This window comes from Anomalospiza imberbis, chromosome 16, assembly GCF_031753505.1.
Source record: "Anomalospiza imberbis isolate Cuckoo-Finch-1a 21T00152 chromosome 16, ASM3175350v1, whole genome shotgun sequence".
Classification (NCBI taxonomy): Eukaryota; Metazoa; Chordata; class Aves; order Passeriformes; family Viduidae; genus Anomalospiza; species Anomalospiza imberbis.
Window position 1 is genome coordinate 14,707,511 of NC_089696.1, and position 20,289 is coordinate 14,727,799.

General features: G+C 43.0%; 1 protein-coding gene across 6 annotated transcripts in view; it reads left to right on the forward strand.

The window, feature by feature from the left end:
• The window catches only part of EPN2 (epsin 2), a 53,523-nt gene that overhangs the window by 20,231 nt on the left and 13,003 nt on the right, over window positions 1-20,289 (forward strand). For 5 of the 6 annotated variants that reach the window (XM_068207243.1, XM_068207244.1, XM_068207241.1 and 2 more), the window contains one exon: window positions 12,364-13,137. In XM_068207243.1, coding sequence (XP_068063344.1) covers window positions 12,543-13,137 — 595 coding nt within the window. In that variant the 5' untranslated portion in view covers window positions 12,364-12,542. Of the gene's footprint in view, window positions 1-926; window positions 1,050-12,363; window positions 13,138-20,289 lie in introns of those variants that run through there. The other variant, XM_068207245.1, reaches the window with a different exon arrangement.

Here is a 20,289-nt window from a genome sequence, read left to right on the forward strand (position 1 = left end):
AAGGTAGTTTGGAGTGAGAGGAGGGGAGAATTAAAAACACATTTAGTGCCCATCAGATGTGTGAAATGGATGTGCCTTTAGATGCCACAAGGCTTATATTTCCATTCAGCTTGACCAGTCTTTTGTCAAAACTCCTATTTTAACTATTTAAATAAAATACTATTTAATAATAAATAAAATACTATTGAAATAAAATACTATTGAAATAAAATCTCCTTTCATGGGAAAGCCGAGTAAAAGAGAATTAAGCCCTGCCTGCCACTTCCATGCTAAACAGATGCAAATCAGAGCCCCCTCCCTCCAGTTGCCTCTTCTCTCCTCCTGGGTTTCATTGTTTTGATGAAAGTTGTTCTGGTGCCAACTCCCAGCCCAGAGGGCAGGTGAGAGGAATTAAAAAAATCCCAGATTCCAGCTCGGTGATTAACATATCTTTTGGAGCTTGTAATGTCATCCTTGCACACAAAACAAAGTCGCAGCAGCTTCACAGAGCAGAGGTTTGTCAGAAAGGCAAACATCAAAGTGGCAAGAAAAGAGGAGTTTATTTAAAATATAGCAGAAAGATTTAAAACATTCGTGCTCACCTATGAGAGCTATTAAAAATTAAAAAAAAGCCTTTGAAGGCAAGCATTAAAGATTTAATAGTATTAATTGAATTAAGCCGTGGGAGTTGAGGATGTGTAGACACATGTGTGAGTGTATGTTCTGAGACATCCTCTGTGTTAAGGCAGCAGAGTGCTGAGACCTCAGTTAGCTGTACTTGCTTTGTGAGGGCTACCTTAACAAACCCTGTTTATTCATGGGGTTAATTAGAGATGCCATTAGAACTGAGTGTAAACACAAGGAAGGGACTTGGAGAGATAGAAAACTGCAGAGCCCACCAGCCTTGGCATCCCTGGGCAAGGCAAAGCAGGCAGAGTCGTTTCCAATCTACATTTAAGGATAATTTTGTTTGTATCATTATGGCTGATTTTTTTTTTTTTTTTCAAGAATAGGTTCCTTTTCCTTTGTTGTGAGAACAGTAACTAAATACTGTTGTGCTCCAGCCACAGGTATGGGCTTTTTTTGGCAGCTAAACGTCCATGTTACTTGATATTATTTTCTTTTAAGACTGGCTGATTTTGGTAGCTTTTTAGCTTTTCTTATGCATAGAACATGTTAGGAAAACTTCTTGCTGCAGGAAGAGGTTTGTCTGTAAATAGACACAAAAATAAAATCATAGTTCAGTGTGATTGCAGTAACCTGGTGTGGAGGGGATTTTGTTGGTTTTTTTTTTTCTTTTTTTTCTTTGCAAATTAAATACTCGATTTAAGGCTTAATATATTTACATTATGCATTAAAAAAAAACCAGGGGAAAACCAAATCCTTGTATCATTTCTAGAAAGAAAGAGCACTGAAAGCTCCTTGCCAGCCTGCAGGTGGCTTGGCAATGGAGGGACATGTCCAGGGGGAGCAGCACCAGGAGGATTTGATGGCTGTGGGAATCCTGGTGGGGAGAGGCACCAGCAACCCCATCCAGAGAGAAAACAGAGCTGAGGGAGATCTCAATACATTCATTTTCCCTTCTTCAGGGAGGTGGGGAGGGTTGTGTGAGCCCTTCCTGCTGCAGATGTAGTTACCAAATGATTCAGCACGGTGCCGTGCCCGTGGACTGGAGCAATATTGATGAATTCATTACTGCTCTCTGATGGATGTTAATGGGCTTGAATTTCTTCTGTGCATTTGGACTAGGTGGAAAGCTCTTGAAAAAAAAATGAGACAATGGAGTGGGTGAGTTTTTAAGCCACTTTTGTGTTCTGCTTCTAAATCAAACGAGAGAATGTTTTTAATGACTTGCATGAAAACAATGGTCAAAACAATAAACACCAGGCAGCTCTGGGAGGGACAGGGAGGAGCAGTGCTACACCAGGGATTTATTGCATTTTATTCAATATATCCCAAGCCACAATCGACTGCTTTGGAAACAGAGTAGTTATTGCCTTTTCCATGTGGGTTCCTTGGGAGATGTCTGGAGTCCCAAGGCCATGATCCAGTTGCTGCTTGCAGGGTATCAAAGCTGAGGGGTAGAAGATGTTCTCTGCAAGAGCTGACTGGAAGAAAATGACCTTTAATGAAGGAACAGGCACAGATGCTTTTGAGTAACAAGTCTTTGTCATCCTCTTTGAAATGAACAAGCTGCCTCCCACTCAAATAATTTTCCGTCTAAATATCCAGAATAGATAAAAGAGTAGGTAGAATTTTACTGCTGGAGGATGGATTCAGAAAACTTGAAGAATTGTTATGCTGACAGCTGAAAATTTCTGTATATCTGCATAGGAGAATGTGGAATTCACTGGCATTTTCAAACCAGATTTTTTTTCCAATTCCACAAAAATCAACAAAATAATAATAAAATAATAACAAAAATTTTTATTGTTGATCAAACATGACTCTTTTTTGTGCATGAATGAAGGAATTGGAAAGTTTGAAGCAGAAAAACGAGGCAAAATCCTTATGTCAAATGTGCTGATATTTAAAAAAAAAATCTTTAAGTGATTCATTTCCATCAAAGCTGAACTTAAAAATATAGCTCAGAATCTGGAACTAGGGCACCACAGAAATTGACCAAAGCGAATTATTTTTATATTATTCAATATTCTTGAGTTCTAGTTCCTGGGAGCCAGAATCCGGTGTAGATCAGGTTGCTGGTGGCACAGCTGGGACCTCTCCTCTGGAATTGCTCCTGCCAAGGTGGTGGTGCTGGACACGTTAGACAGGTCTGAGAGGAAGAGGGAGAAGAGGTGTGTTGGTTTGGGAAGGATTTTGGAAACTGTGGTGTGAAAAGATAGGAGACAGGGAGGAATCAGAGGGAAAGCTGAACATTTGGTGTTGAGGACAGAGCTAAAATCGGGGTGGGAAAAGGCCAGGGCTAAGATATTATGAAATTTGGTAATTTGGAGAGTGAAGGACCAAATTTCCTCCTTCTCTGGGGCCATCTTCAACATGGAATTGCTTTGTCCCTAGGCAGGAAAAGGAGATTTCCCAGAAGGCCAGTCTGCAGTCCTTGCACAGTCACCTGCTGAACCAAGTCCCAAAGCCAAACCATCAACTTCTCCTCCAGTTTGAGCTTCCCAGGTGCAGCTTTGCCCAGTGAGCTGTAACTGGAGACTGCTGGTGAAATGCCTGGTGCTCCCCTTATTTGGGGTGTTCTTTAGAGTAATTAGAGTGACCTTGGCATTAATTGGTTGGGTGGTGTGGTCTGTGAGCAGCCCCAGCCCCGCCTGTCCCCCTGCCTGCCCCGGTGTGTGGGGTCAGGTCACCGGAGCTGTTCCACCTGTGGCTCTGGTGTGGGGCAGAGTGGAGAGGCAGGAGCTGAAAAATCCCATCCTCACTTCTCCTCTGAGCCCGACTGCTGGGCAGCAAATCCTGCTCTGGAACCCTGGCCTTTGGCCAGAATATTCCTCAGGCAGGATTTTGGGATGTGTTTCCTACTTTGCAATCTTAACAGCAGTTTATTCCCAGAATGGCTTGGGGTGGAAGGGACCTTAAAGCTCATCCAGTTCCACCCCTGCCATGGCAGGGACACTTTCCCCATTCCCAGGCTGCTCCAAGCCCCATCCAACCTGGTCTGGAACACTTCCAGGGATGGAGCAGCCACGGCTTCTCTGGGAGTCTGTGCCATAGCCTTCCCACCCTCCCAGGGAAGGATTTTCTGCTGATCTCCAATCTCATGAGCAGACAGCTCATGTACCTGAATTTCTGAGGTTTAAAGCAATCTGATGTTGGTACCAGCTCTGATAGTTGAATTAAGACATTTCAAGATGATTGTGCAAAATCTGTTGGCTGTGAGGGAAGGCACTTGAAATTTTATGCCATGAATGGACATTGATGAATGTAAGTAGGATATTAAATCAATCTCTGTTTTCTTTGCAGGCTTGTAGTTTGTGCTGGCAGGAAGCGTACTTAATTAAAATGGAAAAAATAGCGTTTGGATGAATGGACAGGTATTTCTTGGCATCTTGTACTTCTTGAACTATCCTTTTCCTTAGAAATCCATGCCATAAAATAAAAGTATTAATCCTTCAGCTTCTACCAGTAGTAACATGGGAGAGTTAAACTGTTTTTCCCCCCTAATCTTTGTCATGGTGAGCATTTGCCTCTGGCCTACTGAGTGTATTAATGTGGTTTCATGTCTGGTGTGTGTAGGAGGATGGGAGAAGCCGCACTCGGTGACGTTTACTTCATATTAATAAAAGTGCAAAATCAATTTAGTTAATGAAATCGTTGGGTAATTTTAAGTAGCAGTTATCTTCCCAAAATGCATTCCCAAAATACGGAGTCTGAGATATGAGCACACATCTAGGTGAATATGAATTTTAAATATTGCAGTGCTATAGGAGAACACTGGGGTTAAAGAAATGAGGTGACATTTTGCTCTCTTTTACTTTTTGCAGTTCTTCCTGTGTTTAAGCTGATGTGTGAGGGCCTGAGCAGGTGCTTGTCACCCCATAACAGCCTAAGTGACAAGGCTGGATTTTTCTAATTAGTAGTAGATTCTAAGGCACATCCTCTGGCAAGAATATTGGATGTCCTCTTTCCTTCCAAAAGGAAAATGTGAAGGGAGAAAAGTGTCTCCTACTGCCCTTAATTCAGTTGAAAATACAATTCAAGTATACTTGGAAAGCTGAATTTATTTCAGATTGTTACCTTTCAGTCAAGGCACACATTGGGTGGTCTTTTTTTTCCTACTCAATTTGTGAGAAAACAGATGAAATGCTTTCCTTGAAGCAGGTAATCCCCAGAGAACAAATTCCTTTGGGAAGTTTGGGGAGGTATTTTCACTGCCCTGTTGGATTAATTTGCATTTGGCATTTCTGCTTCAGTGTGTAATGGCCTGGCCTCACACAGGTGTGTAATTCTGCAATATTCTGATATTTACTGCACACCTGCTGCATGGAGAATAAACTGAGATGTGCCATCTCAGACAATACCCTTTTCCTGACCCAGAAATGGGGTAACTGAGAGGTGTTTTAAAAACTTCTATTCCATTTTCAGTCTCATGAGAAGGGTGAGACAATACTGATGTTATAATTCATGCCACCACAATCAGAAGCCAACTATTTCCTAATTACAACACACTAGAAGTGTTTCTTGGTCTATCAGCTTTTGCCACACCATGCTGTAAATGCCTTCAAGCCAATCATCTAAAATTACCCCTTGTGGGTCCTACTACAGTGCACCTTTCATAGCTCTATTTCTCCAAAGTATTTAGTCTTAAATACTAGTCTTAAATTTAGTCTTAATATTCTGCAAAGTCTTTTAGTCTTATCTTATCATAGAAAACCAGACAGCCAATTTAGATTATTCAAAAACCTCTGAAACAAAAAAAAAATTAAATAGTCTCAAAAAATTAGTAAGTGAACAACTACAAAAAAGCCACATCAAGCCTACAAACATGCCCACAGTGCAGGTGGCACTGTGGGTGACACTTGACCTGGCTGTAGAAGGAGGAATGTGTTATTTTTAAAGAGCTATTGTTAAAGCTGGTAATCCTAAAATTAGAGCCCAGTGCAGGTTGGATTTGGGTCGTGAGTGATGATCTGCAGGTATGGCAGAGCTGTCCCCTCTCCCAGCCCTTCAGAGCACATTTACAGCCACCCTGTCAATGGTTCCAGCTGCAAGGGCCAGGGGAGCTGGGGCTGGCAAAGCCCCACAAAGGCCAGGGGAGATGGGGTGACAAAACCCCACAAAGGCCAGGGGAGATGGGGTGACAAAACCCCACAAAGGCCAGGGGAGCTGGGGCTGGCAAAACCCCACAAAGGCCAGGGGAGCTGGGGGTGACAAAACCCCACAAAGGCCAGGGGAGATGGGGTGACAAAACCCCACAAAGGCCAGGGGTGATGGGGTGACAAAACCCCACAAAGGCCAGGGGAGATGGGGTGACAAAACCCCACAAAGGCCAGGGGAGCTGGGGTGACAAAACCCCACAAAGGCCAGGGGAGTTGGGGGTGACAAAGCCCCACAAAGGCCAGGGGAGATGGGGTGACAAAACCCCACAAAGGCCAGGGGAGTTGGGGGTGACAAAACCCCACAAAGGCCAGGGGAGATGGGGTGACAAAACCCCACAAAGGCCAGGGGAGATGGGGTGACAGAACCCCACAAAGGCCAGGGGAGCTGGGGGTGACAAAGCCCCAGCAGCTGTGGCTTGGCAGGTTCCAAAAGGACATGGCCAGGTGGTGCTGCTGTGTGAGGTAGGTTAGAGATTTGCTCCTCACCCCCCTTTCCCATACACTCTTAGAAATGAGCTCCCCATGGAGCTCAAATCCTGGGAATTTAAGGAGGCAAGGAGTAACAAAAGGTGGTATGGAGAAAACAGAACCAGGTTTGTGTCTGTAAATCTCGTTTACAGCTAAGAGTCTCCTCAAGCTGGAGCTCCTTTCCCTCAGTGATGCTGAGACAGGACTGTAAAACCAGTGCAGAATCGAACCTTGGCACTCATGAATATGCATAAATTTGAAGAATTATCTTTCACCATTAACTCTTTAAATAAAGAAATAATTTGGCCACCTGCTGTCTGTGAAAGCTGACCTTGTTCTCTCATTTGTAAAAGGGAGTGGAAAGCTTCCAAACTTTGAATTTTGAACCATTTCCTCTCCTCAGAAATTACACTGAAGACAAGCATTTAAGCTGTGAAAAATGGAAATTAAACCTTTCATCTGGAGTTAACCCTGTTCTCCAAACCATTTGCCAATCTGTATTTGTAACTCATTTCCTAAATAATTTTGAAGGTTGAGGAAGGGCATTGATGGGAATTTCAGGCTCTTCATTTTGCTGTTTTATTCCCATGAATTGCTGTTTTCTCTGCTGTAGAATAGCAAAAGAGAGCTAATAAGTGTTCTGCTTGTTGGCTTTTCTGTGTAGTGCCAAGTGTCTTGTCTCCTCTCAGTCCTGTCCTCCAAGTGGCCACGATGCACAGTTGCCCCTTTTCCTGTTTGGTTTTGGGAGCAGTGTTTGGATTGCAGTTGAATAATGTATCCTAGGCAGGGCAATGGTACCCTCTGGTCAGCCAGTTGTTCTCTGAGAATAATTTATGAAGAGAGAAAAAAATAAGAGAATTAGTTAAGTTTGAAAATCTGTCTAGCAGTGTGGATTTAGTATAAGAAAAATGAGTTTTTTCTGCATTATATTCCTGATGTTTGTATGAAGGTTTGTGCTTGGGATTTTTCTGATTTCTGAGCTGTTTGTGGAAAATGAGACTTCCTAAAACACAGTGGGCTTGGATTTAGACACACAATGAGCTATCCCAGGAAAAGCAGGATGTGGATTTAGGGTCAGGCAATGGGAATCCTTTTTCTTTGCCATAAATAGGAGCTGACTTCTTGCTGGGATTGGGGTTGTGTGTGCAGGTGTGCTGTCGGTGTCTGTCTGTCAGATTCCTCAGTCAGCACATGGCAGCAGCTTCTCTGAGCCTGATCCTTTGCAGATTGGCAAGAATTCCCTGATTTATCCTGGAATACAGGTCCCTGAGCATCACCTGCCTCTGTCATTGCAGCTTGTCAGCAGGGAGAGCAGATCTCTGTGTATTCCCACCTGAGAGGGGAGGCAGCAAGGCTGGGATGTTTTTATGTAGATTTGATGTCTGCAGATTCAGATCACAGACTGACTGAATTAATAACTGTTTTCCAAACCTCCCTTTTCATGCATGTGACTTACAGTAAATGTCTAATCTAAGGATATATGTTGTCTGTAATACTGTTAATTAAAATTTTATGCACGTGTCAGGTGAACTCCTGATGTTTAATGTTAATTTTCACACTTGATATTGAAGGCTTTTCATATATTTCTGGTGCACGCTTAGCTGGGCTGTGCAGATATTTACCTTCAGTCTGATATGAAGGACATTTTATCAGTGCAGACAAATCCTGGTTAGAGTTTTACATTCCAGAGGTGTGAATGGATTCTGCTGAAAGCCTGTCTGTAGGTGGATTTGTGGGGCTGTTTGCTTTGAACTGAGTTCATGAAGGACTTTGTGGCTTGGCCGTGGTTCTGTGTTAGTCTCAGCAAGTTAAAGATGTTTTCTCATGCAGATTTCATTCACTGAGCTTCATCTCTCGTGAGAGAGATGAGGAGTTCAGGCAAGAATTGCTTCTGTCTGCACGCTGTGTGTAGGAAAGCACCAGGAGAATTCGTGATTTTTGTAATGGAACTGCTGGAATAGGGAAAAGGGCACGGGGTGTTTCCCTCCAGCTTAGCCCTGGTAACACAGGTAAGCTCCACCTCCTTGTCTGCACATCTGCTTGCTTTGCCATTTGCAGATGTCAAGGTATTTCAAAATCAGAGAAAGTGGCTTGTAGGGACCAAGAGCAAAAATGAGGAAGGCTCCCCAAGACTGAACTGTTTAACTTTCACAGAAATCTATTCAAGCCTTTTTCTGCTAACCAGAAACAGCTTTAATCAAGTGGTCTCACTTTCTGCTTTCTTTGCAACTCTGCTGTTAAAAATGCAAACTCACATTTTTGCTGAAGTTGCAAGTGCATTGTGCTTCCTTGTGGTTTGTTGTGAGAAGTTAATTCACTGAGGTCTCTGGAAAAAAAAATCTAAATTTTCTATGTAAGAATTTGTTAGGATATGTTAGAAACTGTTCCTCACTTTTATGCAGTTGGGGTGTTTGGCTTTTTGATCTATTTAATGGTAAAAGAGGTTGTGGTGCTGCAAGATTTGGAATAATCCAGAAAAAGGCTTCCATTGTGTGGTGAGGGAGCAGAGTGAGTAAAGCAGGGACAAAACCAGAGCTCTAAGGTGAGCTCAGTCCCACTGCCAAGGCAGGACCTTGAGTGTTGGCACAGCTGCTTTGGTGAGGGGAACAGCAGCTCCATCAGCTTTCCATCCTGTCTTCCCCTGGGGGTTCATTATGAGGTTTAGAGTAAGTTGGGTTTTATGGGCTATGAGTAGAGTAAGATGAAAACATGTCTATCAAGAAAAGGAAAAAAACAAACCTTAATGTTTCTCTCATTGAAGGCCTTGGTTTTCAGGACTCCAAGATGTGAAAGTGAAGAATCCCTCAGCGTTGATGGATTGATGGGTTTTGAGTCTGTTACAGAACAACAAGTGAAATATTGAATTTCCTGGAAGTGTGTAAATTGCTGGTTTCTCTTTACCCATTGTGTTCTCTCCTGTGTTTGCTCTGGGATTGTTTTTCTGAAGCGCTCCTCCAGACTTAGAAAAGCTTCCAAAGGAGTTCTTCCTTTGGTTTCTTCTCCAAAACCAAGTGCCTGCTTTCCTAGTGGGGTGTAATTGGGAAGGAATGAAGGCTCTTTGCTCTGTTTTTTTAGACCTTGTCAGCTTTGTGTTGCATTTAATCAGCTCCAGAAGTGATCCAGGGTTGGGTTGTTCTTACTCATCTTGCAGAGCTTAGGAGACTTGGAGTATTTTTCCCATGCTGTTGTGTAAAAATGGCTGTATTTGGTGTGTGAGAGAGAAAAGGGAAGCAGTCTTGTATTGTGAGGGTGGTTAATTCTTCAGGGACTTTTACATGTGAGGTATTAAAATGATTTTTCCAAAAGCCTGTGAAGTTGTAAAGTAAGAAACTTGTCTTTGACTGGGGAGACACAGGTGAGGCACCTGCTCCTGTAGTGTACTTGTAAAAAGATTTTGGGGAGGCCTCTCATCCCTGGCCTTGAAAGAAATAAAACTTCCGTAAGGCAAGAATGTTTTTCATAGATTTGCAGTGGGTTAAAGTACAGGAAGTGGGGTTAGGAGTAAACGTTGGTTCTCACAGGGAAGGGCTCCGAGTCCTTCCAGAGATCAGTGCTCTTGCAAATACTCCCTTTAGCAGACTGGCCTGAAATAATAAGATGGCTAAATGGAAGCAAATTAGTCAAATTGAATTTAATCTTGAATTGAAAGGAATGATGAAAGATTGAGACCTGCTGAGGGATAAAGTGGCAGGTGAAATGCACAGGGCGAAGAAATGTGCAGTAGAAGTACAACTCCCAAGGGGCACGTGGAATTTTAGGAAGTATTTGATACATGGGGAGTGCTAAGCAGTAAATTATTTGTGTTGTGATACAAACTTCTGTTGCTGCCAAATCTGAAATGCAGAGTGCTGGGAACTGTGTGTATCCCAAGAAAATAGAGTTTAATCTATGCATGGAAAGACCACAGGGATGATGGAGATACGGAGAAGCTTCCAAGTAGCCTGAATTTCAGAAAACCTCAGCTCAGAAGGAGTTGGCCAATTCCCATAAAACCATGAGGGACATAAAGAAGCCCAAAGTGGATGTGTTCTTTCTCAGAAACCTGAAGGAGTTGTTAGTTGATTGTGGTCACTCTGCCACTGGTTGTACCTGCTGAGGGTGACACAGAGAGCTCAGGTGGCTTCCAGAGGGGGTGGGAGAGGCCCAGTGTGTCCATGCTGGCATCCAGGGTGTCCCAATTGCTGATAATACAAGGGAATATGAGGAATACGAGGGAGTAATCTCAGGCTCTTTGCACAAGGATTTGTGTCTGAGGATGTCAGGCTTGGTGGACTTCTAATCCAACTGGTTTAGAAGGTTTTGTAGCTCTCCTGGGTTTGATTTGTCATGTTATTCACTGCTTTTCTGGTTGAAAAAGCTCAGTTTTTATGGGGGGGATTGGATTCTTCTGCTCTGGGGTCTGTATAATCATCAGGATTGTGTCCATGGTTCTGCTGGCACTTGGATCCTGTGCTGCCTCCAGCTGCAGGAGCTCCTGCCTGCAGCCTGCTCCCAGTTCAGTGTGACCTTCCAGATCCCCTGGATAACTGGTTTCAGCTTTGCTGGGAACTTGCCTAACCCATTCTTGGCAAAAAGAAATGGCTTAGGCTAAATAAGATGTACATTCTGCTTTATCTGTTTAATTTTTATTGTTTCCTCACCTTTTAGAAGTCACACATTAGAGAGGGATCACAGGGGCAGGTGAGCCAACAAATCTGGGCAATGTAAAATTCCAGAGGGAAGGAAGAGTCATGGAATGTTTGTGTAGGATCAACATTTTCACATTCTGGGTTTGATCCACACAGAACTTAAATGTCCCAGGAGATGCCCCTTTTTATTCCTGCTGCTGTTATCCATGTCCTCTCCTACAGCTGGTTCTAAATACTGGGGCATGAAGTTTACCTGAAGCTTAGTGTTGGTCTCATTCAAAGTTAATCTTCCATCATGTCATAAGAGGCTTTTGTTCTGCCAAAAATCAACTTCAGTGGAAGAAGATCAAATAAAATATCTCATTGGGTGTGTTCTGTGGTAATTTAACCTGCCCAGAAAGGTTTCCAAGAAAGGGAATTTCTCTTTATGCTAAAAAAAGCCATTACAGACCTGTGCTGACACTGAATTCTGCTTCCATTCCAAATGGCACTTCAGTAATTTGAAGAATGATAACAATGTCAGGTTTGAAATCTGTGCTTTCCTTGTCTCCAGTGTCTCTGTGAGGGATGGGAGTGTTTGGAGGAGCATTATTAAAGGCCGTGTGGATGGGCATCTCTGTGAACGTGGCCAGCTCAGTTCCGGAGTCCCTGCTCAGTGTTTGTGCCACTGGTGGCTCTCAGGGCTACTCTGTGTTCATGGAATGGCCAATCTGCCAGCTTGCTCAAGTAATTTATTCCAAAGCTTAATAGGCTTCTGTTTACTTGAAACAGTGACCTTAACTAAAGAACTGACACGGCTTTCCAGCTCCACAGCTTGTCCTTGCCTTTTCTCGCCAATCATTTTGGCTTTACAATTCCATTCTCATAGAATTAAAAATTCTTTGGTGCTGTGCAAAGGACACACAGAGCAGAAAGTGTGGATCTGCTGAGTGTTGTCAAATGAACAAAGTAAATGCATTTGAGAAAAAAGAGTTCCTTCTAATCTGCTTATCGTGAAAGGTCACCTTGAGTTGGAGTATGTTGGGCCACAGGATCTCTGTCCTGAGGCTGAGAGGCCTTTAAACTACCCAGGGTTTCAGAAATGCTTGGTTGATTTTTTGGAAATTTCCTCTTTCTCTCTGGATGCAGATTCCTACTGTCAGAGGGCTGCTGAACATGGAATTTCTCATGTGGTTTCATCTGAGCTCTGTAATTTAAAGTTCTAAGTAGGCTTTACGTTGGAAAATAAGTCTCCAGGTTGGATTTTGTTTCTGGTTTGCTTTTAAAATTTTGCCTTTGTATCACTGTGATTGTCTTCTTGCTTTTGTTTTGCTCAGCCCTTCAGGTTTTTAATCTTAAATGTTTAATGTGACTTGTGAGAAGAACAAGTTGTCTTCAAAATCCGAAGAAATTTGAAGAGGAAAAAGTTAATCTAGGAAAATTTCTCCCAAGCGTGTGTGGCTTGCTGGCTGTGCCGAACAATCAGACCCAACTAACCTGCTTTGCTTTCTTTCCTCACTCAGGTCATGATTTTCATTTTCTCGTGTCATTCTCTTGAGGAGAGGAAATGATTGTAGCGGAACGTGTCCCAACCACGCCACTGCTACGGAGCCTTCGCAGTTCAGAAGCGTTCCTAGAAGAGCAAATTTAGCCCTTCGCTGTTTGTGTTGTGGAATCTGTCTTGGTAAAAAGGGAAATAAAAATGACGACTTCGTCTATCCGACGGCAGATGAAGAACATTGTCAACAATTACTCAGAGGCCGAAATAAAAGTTCGGGAAGCAACCTCGAATGACCCCTGGGGTCCTTCCAGTTCGTTGATGACTGAAATAGCAGATCTGACCTACAATGTTGTGGCCTTTTCTGAAATTATGAGCATGATCTGGAAACGACTGAATGACCACGGCAAGAACTGGCGACACGTCTACAAAGCCCTCACTCTCTTAGATTACCTGATTAAAACTGGGTCCGAGAGGGTGGCCCAGCAGTGTAAAGAGAATATTTTTGCTATCCAGACATTGAAAGATTTTCAGTACATCGATCGAGATGGGAAAGACCAGGGCATCAACGTGAGGGAGAAATCCAAGCAGCTGGTGTCCCTTCTGAAGGACGACGAGCGCCTCAAGACAGAGAGGGCCCAAGCCCTGAAGACCAAAGAACGGATGGCTCAGGTGGCCACTGGGGTGGGCAGCAACCAGATCACCTTTGGCCGAGGCTCCAGCCAGCCCAACCTGTCCACCAGCTACTCAGAGCAGGAGTATGGAAAGTCTGGAGGGTCCCCAGCATCCTACCACGGCTGTAAGTACAGGCAAACACATCCCAAGGTGTTCATGCTTTTCTTTGGAGGGCTGCTCCTGGGGGTGGGAGTGAATGGTGCCTGTGGGAGAGTGGAAATGCTGCCTGCCAGGGGATCTGGCATCTCTGTGGGTCTGCTCTGTGCTGTTGATGTCCCTGCAGATGCCTGGGTAAATATTTGCTTTGGAGAGGATGTGTGTAGCGATGGAAATGGATTTTAAAAGCCCTTGTTCACTGTCAGTTCCAAAAGTAGCACTGCCAGGCTGCTCTTGTGAGCATGTTCCAGGGTTTGCTGTGATGGGGAAGGTGTGAAAGGGATTTTCTGTTCGTTTCTGGTTTTAAAAGGAGTGCTTGAGGATGTGTTCTTTTTGTTCAGGATGGAATCATAGGATGGTTTGGGTTGGGAGGGAATTTAAAGCTGATCTCATTCCACCCCTCTGCCATGCTCAGGGACACCTTCCACTGTCCCAGGTTGCTCCAAGCCTTGTCCAACCTGGTCTTGGATTAAGAATAAATAAGAAATATGGAATATTTCCTGAATAATTTTGCTACTTTATGCTGCTCCTATTGTACTTTGGCAACAATGCTGCTGTTTAATTTCCTTTATTGCTTACTCAGCAGTTCTTGGAGGAGGACTGCTTTAAATTTGTATTTAAATTCTCTGTGTTTGGTGTGTGTCTGTACTAAATACTATACTTCATTCTTAAAAAATGAATACAGTGATGTGGGAAGAACAAATTCTTTCCACCACTGCTTGGTGGGACTCCCTGTCATGTCAGGAAGAGGCCTGATTTGGCACTAAATCCTCCTTAATGTAAGTAATGATCTGATGAAAGCTGCTTTGGCTGGAATGTCAGTGGTTGTGGTCTAATTCTGAAGGGAAATCTTTTCTTTAAATGAATGTTTCGAGTGTGTGGAGGGCTGTGACTGAGCCAGGGTGCAGGAACCATTGAGCACCAGCTCTAAGAATCTGAAGTTTGTCATGTCCTGGGTCCCAAAGTGCTTCTTAAATCATAAATCCAGGAGTGGGGTCAGCCCTGCTGACATTTGCAGGAGGAGATAGCAGGAAAATCAAAACAGGATGGAGAAAATCTCTGTTTAAAGCTCTGGAGACAAGCAGAAAAAAATATTTCCAAAGGGAATTTTTTTAGCAGAGAGGGTACAAAAAATGTGAGTGAAGGTTTCCAGCTATGAGAATTTTTGATCTTGACTTTTAATTAGCAGTAGGATAACAAACATCTTAATTTTTCTGTAATAATATTTTTTCTGCATTTGTGTAGTTTTTCTATAATAACCATCCTTGAGCACTGTGAATTTTTAAAGAAAAGCTCGTATATTGTTACCTCAGCAATAACAACATTTTTCCTTTTCAAATCTATAGATTGTTGTTGACTACAACAAAAGTTCTTAATTTAGAAGTAGCTTAAAATATTAATTTTAACTTGGGCTGGTGGGCTGAAATAAGTGACTGAGGTATGCTGAGCACACCTTGGCTTTCACAGAATTATTGCTCCACCAGTCCCAACTTTAATTAATGCTTGGAACTATTGTTTGGAATCTTAAATGCTGCCAGAGGCTCCAAACTATTCCTCCCAGCAGGGCTGAGCAATGCAGGGCGTGTTCCTCAATTGTTCCTGGGATGCTTTAGGAATTTTGATGGGAGAAGCAGCGAGTTTGGCTGTTCAGTGTTCCAAGGGTGGATTTACTGCTCCCTCCTCCCTGTGTATGTCCTGTGGCAGGATTGCTTTGGAGGTAAAGATTCCTTAAGCTTTTATTTTTCCCCTCACCTCCTAAGAAGCTTTAGAAATCTCAGGGGTTTTTTCTCCTCCCCTGCCTCGGTTCTTCCTCTCTTCCTCTTCCAGCTCTCCTGGATTTTTTTCACTGTGGATCAGCAAAAATCCAGGTGGCTCTCAGGTTGCCTGTTTAGAGGTTTTAATGTGTTTCTTGTCTGGTTTAATTGAGTGGAGCAAAGCAAACCAGCACCTTCCAGAACAGCTGTGCTGAGTCCTTCTGATATTGGGAAACTGGGAAGAGCTTTATCCCAGGAAACGAGGAAGGAGTTTCATTAAAATCCAGACATTTAATCTCTTACATAAATGTAGAGTTATTCCTGTGCCTGCTAAGTTGGATGGAAAAGATGCTTTTCATTATTTAAAGTGAAAGAGATTGTAATCATCATATGTTCTTTTTTTAAAAAAAAATTAAATTTAAATAAAAATATATATTAAATAGAAATAAAAAATTTAAAAGAAAATTAAAAATAAATTTTAAAATATATTTAAATTATTTTTTTTTATTATTAATACCCTTCTTTTGTGCTGAAAATCTGGATTCAGAAAAAATCTGTAAAAGGAATGAAGGTCTGCTTCGCTCCTGGGAAATACTCCCCTTAGAACATCTCTAAGATGCTGTTGCTGCTCTGTATATTGTGGCAGAATTCTCTTTCATTCCTCTGAGCCTTTGAAGAAAAGATCAGAGACTTTCAGATTTGCCATCTACAGCATGAGATTTGCCTCTTCAAAATGTCCAGCCACCCTCTTTGCTGCATGTTCAGCACGTCTGCTTAGCAGGCAAACAGAAATAAAGTTTGGGAGAGTGGCAGAGCCTTTTTGGCAGCACCACCACAGGAAATGTTTCATCCCTCAGTGGTTTGCTACCAGCACATTTTACTCTTGCTCCTTCTAGCCACGATGGGTGGGGGTTGCAGAGTTCATTCCCCTTGCTTGAAGAATTTATGTTGGGTTATAAAATTTCATTTTTAGTGCTTTCTTGCAGAAGAAGGAGCTGAGAGTTTGGTAGTTGCTGCAGGACAGCTCACCAGTAACTTCCAGTGGATACTGGGGTACTGGAGTGGATGTGAGGGAGCTCTGCCCTCTCCTTTCAGGGACTAAAAGTGCAGTTTTGGTTAAATCACTGAAGCCTTTTTGGGTCAGTTTGTTGAGAATGTTGAATCAGCTGCACTGCACAGCCAGCACTGACTGAACTCTCCTCAAACTCCTCCTCTTCTCCAGCTTCCCAGCCTGTGCAGGTTTGCATGGGAACAATTGGATTTTTGCTTGATGTTGAGCCACAAGGGGCATTCTTAAAGAATTGCTGCTTTTTGTGTCCCAGATTCATCCTTTGCGACAAAACAAAATCAGTATTGATACCTTGTATAGTGAGAGACAATTAAGATGGAAAAGGATCTCTTGACTGATGTCCAATCATCCCTCAATGTTGCAGGCAAATAAGGATATTTTTCCCTGTTTTCTTGAGAATATTTTCATTTCATCTCTAAAATCCTTCAGAAACTCTGCAAAATGAAATGGTGCAACTTGATGGTTTTTAATAAAATCCTTTCCCCCAAAGCTTTGCTTATTGACTTTGTTGGCCCTGAAGATCTCTGTGCTTGGATAATTGCAGGGAGCACATTATGGCATGTGAATTGTAAAAGTATTTGTGGGGTTTCTTACTACACAGTCTCAGAACCTGAAAATGGAAGCCATGAGAGATACTCAAAAGCAAAAAGCAGAAATAAAGCTCCTCCCAACCTCCATGTTGTCAGCAATTTCTGACATACTGGGAACAATTGGTTTTACCTTCCAGCTTCAAACCAGGGACAATTAATGCTCAGATTAGGAGCTATTAAATATTCCATGACAAAATGCATAACTTTTATTTATTTTGGAAAATGTGCCAATTCCGTAGAGTTGCATCAAATCTGATATCAGATATATCTGGAAATATTCTTGTGTGGTGCTGAAACTAAACTTCCTGGGGAGAGGAAGGGATATAAAGATATTTTAAATATCTTTATAGAGATATTTTAAATCCTTTGGAGCAATAATCCCTCACTCCTGATCTGCCTCTGGGTCTAAATAATTGGGTTTTTGCCTGACATTTGTCACCCACTTTCAAAAACTTCAGCCTCTTGTTCCTGGCCTTGTTTCATCTCCAGCTGCCAGTGACCACTTAAATAGGATTCTGGATTTATGGCTGCAGGAGGAAAAGTAGGATGTTCTTAATTTAGACCTCTTAAGCCTGAGCTGGGGTGCTGCTCCCAGCCTGGCAAACACTGGAGATGTTCTAAAACCAAGTTTACTGAGGCCATGCTTTTTAAGAGATCCAGTCCTGTTATGCCCAAGCTGGGATGTCCAGGTGTTATTTTGGGTTGTGCCCTCATCCTTCCTTTTTTCCCTGTGCTCCAGGAGGGTTTGGGAAGATGGGATGGGGTGGGATGATCCGGAGTGGGATGGGATGGGGTCCATGGATGGGATGGGATAATGGGATGGGGTCCATGGGATGAGAGGGATGGATGCCAGAATTTCAGAGACACAAACGCTGATTTCAATGATACAAACACTGATTTCAGTGACACAAACGCTGATTTCAGAGACACAAACCCTGATTTCAGAGACACAAACTCTGATTTCAGTGACACAAACCCTGATTTCAGAGACACAAACGCTGATTTCAGAGACACAAACGCTGATTTCAGAGACACAAACTCTGATTTCAGAGACACAAACTCTGATTTCAGTGACACAAACCCTGATTTCAGTGACACAGACCCTGATTTCAGAGACACAAACGCTGATTTCAGTGACACAAACGCTGATTTCAGAGACACAAACGCTGATTTCAATGATACAAACTCTGATTTCAGAGACACAAACGCTGATTTCAGAGACACAAACGCTGATTTCAGAGACACACAGAGCTCAAGTGTGACCTGATTCCAGCAGCACTGCCCGAGGTGGGCTCAGCTCAGCTCGCTGTGCTCAGAGCCTGCTGGAGAGAGGAGATGCTGAAAGATGCCCTGGGAAGGGCTTCTGTGGATCTTGGGAAATGCCAAGTCTTTAACCTGGCCCTGGAAAAATTCTGTGAACAATTTGCTGTAGCTGAATTAATGAGTTTAATATTTCCAGTGATTATTCCCATTAAGTTGACTCGTTATTTAAAACCAGTTTTGTGAAGCCTCAGCAAGTTTGTGTTCACTCATCTGTTTCTGTTTTGTCTCCCCTTTTGCTTGGAGTAGAAAATAATTCAGAGGAGTTGCTGTTTTGGGTTTGACACAATAGGAAATTTTTGAAATCCAGAATGGTTTGGGTTGGAAGGGACCTTGAAGCTCATCTTGTCCCAGCCCTTGCTATGGGACACTTTCCACTATCCCAGGTTGCTCCAGCCTTGAACATTCCAGGGATGTGGCAGCCACAGCTTCTCTGGGCAGACTGACCCATTCAGAGCACTCCTGTTTTTAAAGGGCTTGGTTTTTATTTAATAATTATTTCTTGAATAATCTGTTCTGCATCTCTGCAGGTTGGAACACATCCCTGCCCTTCCATCTTAGTCAGGGAATATAGGGAATATCACCCAGCAATGAATCTGGCTGAACAGCGTGGAGAATTCCTGCAGTTTGAGGTGTTGAAGGAATGTGGCAGACTCCTGTCAGATGTCATTTGACAGCTTGATTAAATCCTCTCTTCATACATATATTTTTTTGGTGCTGAGATTGAAGGTGGGAGGTGCCACTGGTGCATCCAGACTTTGTAGTGACACTGAATTATCCAACTGTGTCCATTCACACGGGGGTAGGGATCACCTAAGAGGAAAATGCTCCCAGCAAAACAAACCTGAAGGATTTGTTGAGTGTTAAATGAATTTCAGCAGCTCTCAGTCTGCTCAGTGCAATCCTGCAGAAAGGCTGAGCAGCTCCACCTCTTCACATTCATCAGTGTTACCAGCTCTCCTCTTGTACCTGAAAGATCCCTTCATTCCCGGGGGAAAGGTGGATTACACAATTCCTTCTAGATTAAGCAGCTTGCACTTGCCTTTCCATCATTTGGCTTTTTAAAATGATCCCATTTTATTTATCACTGGCAGACTGACAGGTGGGATCTCTGCCTGCTCCCCAGGTGAATTGCTGTTGGTTTCTGAGTCCTTACCTTGATATTATTTAAAATTTTCAAGTCACTTTTGGTTTTGCCCACCTTTGTAGTTTCATTGAGTGTGCGAGGAAGCAGCTTTTCATTCTGAGCAAATGTGACTGAGAGCTGAATTCTGGTCTTCAGAATTCCACCTGCAAATTAGCCTGACACTAAAGAAAAAAACCGAGAAATGACAAAAACAGCCCCAAAACCCAAGGATTCAGGATTCTGAATGAAAATACAGTCTGATTTTTATTATTAATGCAGCTCTTCATGTCCTATATTTCACTTTAACTCAGCCAGATCTATAACCAGCCTCAGAGGCCTTTTAATAGAGCCAAAATATAGGAAATTATCAATAGATGTGTCTGGGAGCTGTCCCAGCCTGGCCAGGCACAGATGGTGCAGTAGAATCCTGCTTTAGTGATTAACTGAGCCTCCAGATGATTTCCTTGAGCAGCCAGCCCTGTGCTCCCTGCAGGAACAGATCCCACAGATTTGCTCCTGGAGGGACAGGGATCCCCAAATTCCCAGCAAAGCAGGGCTTAGCAGGTCAGAATTGATCTATTGAGTCCCATCTTACATAAACATCTGAGTTAACTGTCATGTGCTGGGGATAAGGGATGCTTTGTGTGGCACCATCCTGCTCCTAAGGCTGTAACCTTTCTGCTGGATCCTGGGAGTTCTGACCTTACAGCAGGATGAGGCCCATATGGACAGGAATCTTAGATAAAACTTGTCAGGTTACTCCCAAGAATGGTGCTTTGAATTTCCCTTAATTATTAAAAAAAAAAAAAAAAGTGCTGGCAGCTCTTTAATGTGGATGGTTTTTATAACACTGCAGAGGTTTACATGGAAAACAGCAACATTCCTATAGTTTGTTTTTTTATTGAGGCCCAAGGAAGAACTTCAAATGGACGTTTTCCCCTTTTATTTTAATTCAAAAGGAGCTGGAAATACCTTTTAGAGTTAATGAAATCAAGTAGAATGAATTGCTGGAAAGCCTGAAAGTGAGAAGGAATAACCTGTATGTATGTGTGAGCCCGTGGTATCCGCGTGGGGATCCCGGAGCTGCTGCTCTGGAATCTGCTGGGAGCTCATGGAGCTCCCTGCCAAAGCCAAGCCAGCCCTTCCCATGCCTGGCTGGGAGTGCAGAGCCAGGGAAAGGCTTGGAGTGGGATGCAATCTCTGCTTTTAACAGCTTTTCCAGGCAGGAATGCACTGGGCAGTGAGTTCAGCAAGTCCTTTG